Source organism: Phaethon lepturus, unplaced genomic scaffold (assembly GCF_000687285.1).
Source record: "Phaethon lepturus isolate BGI_N335 unplaced genomic scaffold, ASM68728v1 scaffold969, whole genome shotgun sequence".
NCBI lineage: Eukaryota > Metazoa > Chordata > Aves > Phaethontiformes > Phaethontidae > Phaethon > Phaethon lepturus.
This window is the reverse complement of record NW_010560972.1, coordinates 3,701-11,124: the sequence shown is the minus strand read 5'-3', so window position 1 is coordinate 11,124 and position 7,424 is coordinate 3,701. Positions and strand designations below refer to the sequence as shown.

The 7,424-nt window shown below is 43.0% G+C and overlaps 1 protein-coding gene across 1 annotated transcript in view; it reads right to left on the bottom strand.

Annotated features, from left to right (window-relative positions):
* LOC104626001 (sushi, von Willebrand factor type A, EGF and pentraxin domain-containing protein 1-like) overlaps positions 1-7,424 on the bottom strand; it is a gene marked incomplete at both ends in the record, with an annotated part of 17,830 nt that overhangs the window by 9,054 nt on the left and 1,352 nt on the right. Inside the window, 5 exon segments of the mRNA XM_010293807.1 lie at positions 946-1,137; positions 1,453-1,537; positions 2,333-2,509; positions 3,305-3,424; positions 5,640-5,813. Coding sequence (XP_010292109.1) covers positions 946-1,137; positions 1,453-1,537; positions 2,333-2,509; positions 3,305-3,424; positions 5,640-5,813 — 748 coding nt within the window.

The following is a 7,424-nucleotide window of genomic DNA, read 5'->3' as shown; positions in this document are numbered from 1 at the left end:
TAAAGGGGAAGAGTGACAACTGATGTGGTATTTGCTGCCTATACGTCATAAGCCCATAGTCAAAAAACTCACTGACCTTGGTAAAGACACTGCCTGGTTTAGTGGGGTACAGATAAGCCCACACTGTGGATCTATGACTTAACACTACACTGGACTGCAGCTGAGGTATCCATTTGTATTAACATTATTAAAACATTCACCAAAGGAACACACTTCACCTGCCTGCCTGCATCTGGACAAGGGAATGCTTGCAGCAGAAAAATACAGAAAAAATTCAGACCTAAACAGGTCCATATGAGACCGCTTATGTCAGAGTAAGTCTGCTAGAGGTATAAGCAGCTATCAGGAGAGGTAGAAACTTGCACTTGGAGCCACACCCTTAGATATAGCATTACTGTACTAATTTTTAATTGCAGTATATTAAAAATGTGTTTCCAATATAATTGCTTAAAACAGAATAAAAGCTTAGAATAAATACAAAGAGTTCAAGGAGTAAATTCGTAACTTCCGGAAGGTTCTTTCACCAAAGGCATTGTAAAACAATAGCAAGAATAATACTGGGCATGTGCTAAAGCTCTAGGGGTATGATAATCTTTAAAGACAAATGAGAACTTTCAAAATAATGACAACTATTTTTCTGAATATTCAAAAAAGTCTTTGAGCTTGATGGCTGGGCCAGAAGACAGGTTTTACATATAATCAGCATTGCATATATATATATATATATATATATATATGTATCTCAAATACTGAATGACCTTGAACTGCTCCAATTTAGGATGAAATACAGAAAAAACCTTCAAGACATAAAGCAGTCTTTTTAAATTCTATTGTAGTATGTTATCTTTCTGAGCAATGATCCCAGCTTTGACTCTTTCAGACAAAAGTTAGACCTTCTAGCAAGCACGCTGCCTACATGTGGCTCAGGAATGTTCCTGCATTTACCTGTATCCATTGTCACAGGTGTACGATACAGAGGAAAGGTAGGTTGTGCCAGTGAGTGTGTATTTTCCATTGCTGATATCCTGTGGGCTACGACAAGTCACCATTTCACAGGAGGGGGGAGGATGATTCCAAATGCCACTGGCAAGGCACAGAATTTCCTTCTCACCCACTAAGTTGTATCCATCATTGCATCTGAGTTAGAAGAAAAGAAGTGCTATCAAACACACAGCCTTTTATGCACAACGTAATCAGCCATCCCTTTTCTCTCCTCATCCACACCTGCATACACCATCTTTCACTGCAGGGCACAGAGACGTAGTACTGGAGTAAACATTTAGCTCTGCTAGTGAATAGCCACAGCTATAACCAAATGTGTTTCCATTACTTTAATCCCATCTTTTTCCTCTCCTTCACTTCAACCACCCTCTCAGTTCAGCCATACTCTCATTTGTTGCCAGACACTCAATCAGTTATTAATATAGCACTTTAAACATACTAAATTCCTACCTGTACACCACCTTATTGTGGTATGTAAAATTTGAGCCCCAAATGGCACTGTTCTCTGGAATAACTGGAGTACCACAGGATATAGCTTTAAAAAGACAGGATCACAAAATAGGTTGATACAACACAAATAAAAAAGAACAGAAAAAAAGGATTTGCTTTGTTTTCTCTAAATAGGTTTGAAGAGGCATGAAGTCCTAGGTAACACTGGGTTCTTGACTAAGCTATAACTGACATTTAGGGCTCTTTATCTGACTCCACCTTACTCAGAAATTGGACTAATTGGCAATAGGTAGTTGGAAGTGTTCTACAAACCACAGGTTTGACTGTCAAGACGACTCCATATCCACCCCTCTTCATGGACAAAGTAATTGTTCTTTTTTGACATTGTCTTTGCCACCCCTTCATTTTACCCTGTTGCTCCACCTCATTAGTACTGGTTTCCTAAAGAAACATTTTCTGCAATTATACCATGTATATGTACATGCACCAGCCTGTCCTCTCTGGTTGCTTTTTATCCACTGAAACACAGTTAATGATCTTTAAGACATTAAGTTCCCACAAGTTCCTTGAAAACAGGAGGCTGGGTGGAAAATAAAGACACTTTTAATGCTTGCATTAAAATGAGATGAGTCTACACCTTTGACGCTTTAGGGTATCTGCATAAAAGAGTACCACTATGAATATGACAACTGTTGGAAAAGCTTCAGCTGGTGGTTAAATCTCTTAAGACAACAGAGACTTCAACAGTGAGACCCAGGTCTGCTAGGACAGGGTTTCATTAGCTGCTGTGGTCTCTAAAGGCTTTTAGAGCCTACTACTTTCCCCCGTCCATCTCTCTGACAACACACATTACAGTATGCATTCTCCCCAGGAACCACACCTTCACAATACGGTATTGGGTGGCTCCACTCTCCAGACTCCATGCATGTAAGTTTAGTCACTCCTATCAGCTGAAACCCTTCCTCACAGGAAAACGTTACTTCACTGCCAACACTGTAAGTGTCCCCATATAAATGGCCATGCTCTGGATTTCCTGGATTACGGCACTTCACCGGTTCTGAGAAGGAAGAGAGAAACTATCAATAACATAACTAAGTACCAGGTTTTATAAAAAAGTTGCAAAAGATATCCTCAGGAATTTTCTGAAAATAGGAAGGCAGAGCACGTGGAAAACACTCATAAGTAGTTTACAGCTTTACCAGCTTTTGTCTGTTCTATATGTAAAAGTGACAGGCACTGAAGACTTGTGCAAGTAAGCTAATCTTGATATGGAAGAGCCCTCTGTAACTGCATTTACATTCAGTGTCAGAAGCAAACACATCTTGCAGTCAACTTTCCCTCTGTGAGGGGAAGACCATTCCAGCATGTCCAGCCCTGAACGTGAAATCAGCTCAGCTAACTTTTATCCCAACCTATGCCACTGTGTTGTCATCTTCATGCGAAGTTACCTTGCCTATTGTTTCCTCAGGCAGCTCAAGCCCTACTCGGGTGCCTGTATTCAAATATTTCTTCGCCGCACAGCTCTGCTCTGAGAAGTGACACATAGTGGCATGCAGCCTTCCCAGGTGCTCAGCACACGTGCTCCGTGTGCAAGAGGATTTTGCATGTGTGTATGTCTCAGAGGGGAATCCCAATGACAGCTGTCTTCATAGGGAGAGATGTGTGCTCAAGAAACAAAAGGAGACACTTCATCGCAGCCTCATTCAGGCCAAAGTGACCTGCAGATGAGACCATGCCTGCCCTGTCCCTCCCTAGGTATCAGTGACTGGCAACTGTCCTCCATAGTGGGTGGCAGGATACTGGCCTGCACAGAACCCTGGAAAGGCCAGCCTGATGTTCTTCCTTCCCATACCTGTACATTTTTTACCATCTCCTGTGTAAGGAGGGATGCAAGTGCAAACATAGGATCCATTCGTGTTGAGACAAGATGCATGCTCGTCGCAGTCTGATCCCACAGCGCATTCATCAACATCTACAACAAAGAAACAAAAAAAAATATGTCTATAGCGTGGTATTTGTAATAAGCATCTGCTTTAAATTTCTGTTTAAAAACCCTTTAAAAACATTCCTCGTTTAAAAACCCTGCTACAGGACAGCTGTTGAACAGGGTATACCACGCAGACATATAGTTGGAGTTCTTTGCCCATTTCCAGGCAAAAAACCAACTTGGTTAAAAAAGCAACAAAGTGTACTGAATTGGTGTGTTTATTCTTCACTACTGAATGAGTCTGGCCAGCATGAAAAGAACCCGACAATGTTCTGGAAAGAAAAGGAGTTTCTTTCTGACATGTAGGATGAAAACTGCACATTAAAGTCAAAACAGTTGCCAGTTACACAAGTGCCAGGAGAATGCAAAGTGCTACCACAGCAGAACTGGAATGACTGCTCCTCCTGTTATGTCTTGCAAGGCAAGGAAGAGTGAATGACACTATCAATCAGTTCCATAACAGAGCAGAAGGAACACCCCAGGGCACAGGCCTTGTTAGCACCTGCCTGGACCGTGAATCAGAAAGGTAAAGGGTGGGTCAGGGTGCCAAAGCCACTCATTTTCATTTTCCCCTCAGTCTACTCTGCTTTATGAGAGACAGGCAAGCTGGAAGGTGAGGCACTGGGCTTTTCCTTCTCAACATCGTGCTTCCTACTGCACGGACATTAAATTATTTGGTCAGCCTTGCAGCATCTGCTCTGAGCCTGCTCGTCTTTAGGCCTTGGTATAAAGTGCAAAGGAGAAAAGCCAAGAGAGGAGCAACAGACTGGACCGTCTGTTTGGAGGTTCTGAAGGGGTCCTGGTAGACAGGATGCTATGAAACCAGGTGGATCGTACTCCAAAATGAATTTTGGTAGAACTAAAAGACTGTGGGGCTTTCTTTTGCTTGTCTTGACTGTCTTGACTGAAAATATTAGTGCTATAGCCACATAAAATTAAGAGTCAAATCAAACACAGATCTTGCCAGGTTGTTACCCCGCAACTCCCATGTTAGGCATGACTAAGACAGCAGCAATCCAAGTACAACTAGCTAGTGGATTCCAGCAAGAACAGTCACACCCAGTCCTCTGTACACAGTACAATGCTGGTCTGTCTCACCTTTCAGGTCCCTCAGCTGCATCTGGTACATCAGACCCAGCTGACCACAAGTAAGTTCTGGTGTGGCAACTATATGAACCATGTCCACAAGTGCACTCTGAGCCCTCTCAATGCTGCTGCTGCTTGCCGACAGGCGTGGGTGATTGACTGACCAATAAGCCCTCACAACGGAAGAAGGCAAAGGTGATCTGCCCGCAAAGCTCAGAGAATAATGTGAGGTGTAACTGACTGCTGCTGTTACGAAGAAGTTGGCTCAACACAAGGGGACAGGAAGGTGGCCTTTGTTTTAGGCAAACAGCTAACAGCAGTTGAGTGAATCAACTGATGGTGTAAATGCTTCTCCCCAAATTCATTAAAAGAGTGTGAATGTTTCCCTGAATTAGCCATACCAGCATGGGAGGCAGAACTGAATACGTGGCTCAGGCCAACATAGAGTATAAAAACCAAACTAGCAATGGCCTTGAGCTGGCTTCAACCCACGTATTCATTCCCGGCTGCTGGTGTTGCCCAATGTTGTGATGGTGAGCGTATTACAGAGACTGGTAATGGGAAACACACTGGTATTGTGATTGAACTGTGTATTGAAATTTCTGTATTTTGCTAAGTGTAACTTGTATTTATTTGTATTGTGTTATGCAGTATATTTTGTATCATTCTGCTAAATCAGAAATCCTGTGCAGCATCAACTGTCTTCAAATAAGTACATTTGATATTAAAAATTAAAACTTCCACCTGTGGAACATCTAAAAGAACCTGGTCAGAGAACAGTGTGCTGAAGCACAGGGAAATGCACAGGTTAGAATCAGAGAATGCAAGGACTCCAGGGCTAAACGAACTTGGAAGGAGAGAGGCTGGGAGTGCAATTCAGGCTTATTAAGTACAGGGTGCAGGGCATATGAGAGGATCAACAGAGAAAGGTGCCAGAATGTAGTTTTGTTCACACAATGTTGAGCATGGTATTTCAGAAAATGTATTTTGGAGTGTGATTTCTGAGGCTCTGGTCAGCCTTCACAATTTCAGAATGAAGTACCACCCAAACCCAAGGGCACAGGACAAGTGCAAGATCATCAGCCCATGCAGCCACACGTATGGCACATCTCACCAAGGCAAGATGGTGAAATGCTGTTCCAGCTCCCATTGTCCAGGCACAACATCCTGGAGTCACCCAACAAATAGTAGCCATTGTTGCAGTGATAGGTAACGGTACTGCCAGCAAAAAAGTCCTCAGCTGAATAAAATCCATTTTCTAAAGGTGGAGGCACTCCACAGCTGATCCCTGCAACATGAGTGAAAAGAGGGCACAGACATTAGCAGAGTAGACACAGATCAACTTCAGAATAATTCCACATATGAACACCACCAGAGATTTTTTTCTCTGCAACTGTGGAATCCCACCCATAAGAGGACTCAAACCTTTTCTGAGGTAGCTAATTGATTCCAGGTCCGGTGGAGGGTCTTGTTTCGTGGGCACTTGTCAGTCAGAGACTGAGCAGGGCTCTCCAGCTCCTGCTATTCTGCTAGCTCTGGAGGAGACATCTGTAACTAAGATCTGAGCAGATGCCCTTCAGTCACAGGACACTTCCCCTGATGATCCTTGGTGAATTTTAAGGAAAAATAAGTTTGCCTCCATGGAGGTTCCTGTTATTTCCCTTCACTGAAAGGGAAGGGAAGCTCAACGTTACTGTGTTTGAACACTGCAAAACTAGCTAACGGATTACTGCTAAGAGGTTACAGTTCTGGTCTGAGACCAGGGAGTGCATGAACGATGGAGAGATTGGAACTGAACTCACATACAACCCAGGGCATAACTTTGACTTTGACTATAGGAAAAAAGCCCTTCCGATCCCAGCTATACCAGCAGAAGGCATCATTGTACCTGCCTGATGAAGATTGCTATTTATTCTAGCAGAGCTGCTTCTGTGCATCTTCATTTCAATCAAGATGACATGAACTCATTCCAATAGCTACACAGTTCATCTTTGTACACTATATGGATTGCAGCAACTCCTTGCTCCCCAGCTGTGTGCAAGGATCATACAATAAGACACTGTGAAGTGTTTAGAGCCCATGGTAATGGAAGCCAAGTACTTGCTATAGAGGGATAGAACTGAAGAGCCTGTAACAAAGACAGGCTGTCAGGGGATGAGGACCTGTGGTTTTGGGGGTCTTTGATAGCAGGAAGAGGAAAATGATCTTGATGGGTGAAGGCAGTGATGACAATGAGCCTGGTTCAGTCAGTAGAGGAACCTTTTCTGTATTACATCTTCCACTATAAACCCTGTAGTTCGTTATGCAGCAAACAGCTATCTTCAGCCCAGTTTCATTCATCAGGTACTTGTGGAAGAGGCTGAGAAAGGCCGGTGGGTGAGTCTGTCCCTTGTTCACCCAGCATGTTTGTGGCAGGTCAGCCTTGTTCTGTCTGAGCTCTGTGCTCAACAGGAAAACTGCCTGGCCCAATATACAGAAATCAGATGACAACAGTAACAGAATTCTGGTGGCTTGTCACTGATAACACACCAAGAAAAAGCAAAGCTGTATCTGCCTGTGAACCTACACTCTGCCCAGCAGGACTTGCTTTTGGGTAAATCCTCACATGTCTAATATCTTTTAGGCAGAGGAGGAGACGGATCCTGGATTGTGCTATGAACAACTGAATAATGAGGAAGACATGAAAGTTGCATCAAATTTACATCAAATTATTTTAACATATTTTTAAGAAATTTGATTATTTTCCCCAAACTAGTGATCAATTTTGGGATCATGCGATACCTACTTTTGGAGCTAATTTACTATTCTGATGAAATGAAAAATATAGTTAGCTCAAACACATGCAACTGCAGTCACATGTGCAGTCACAGCAGAGGAGAACGAAATGAAAGGAGAAGGC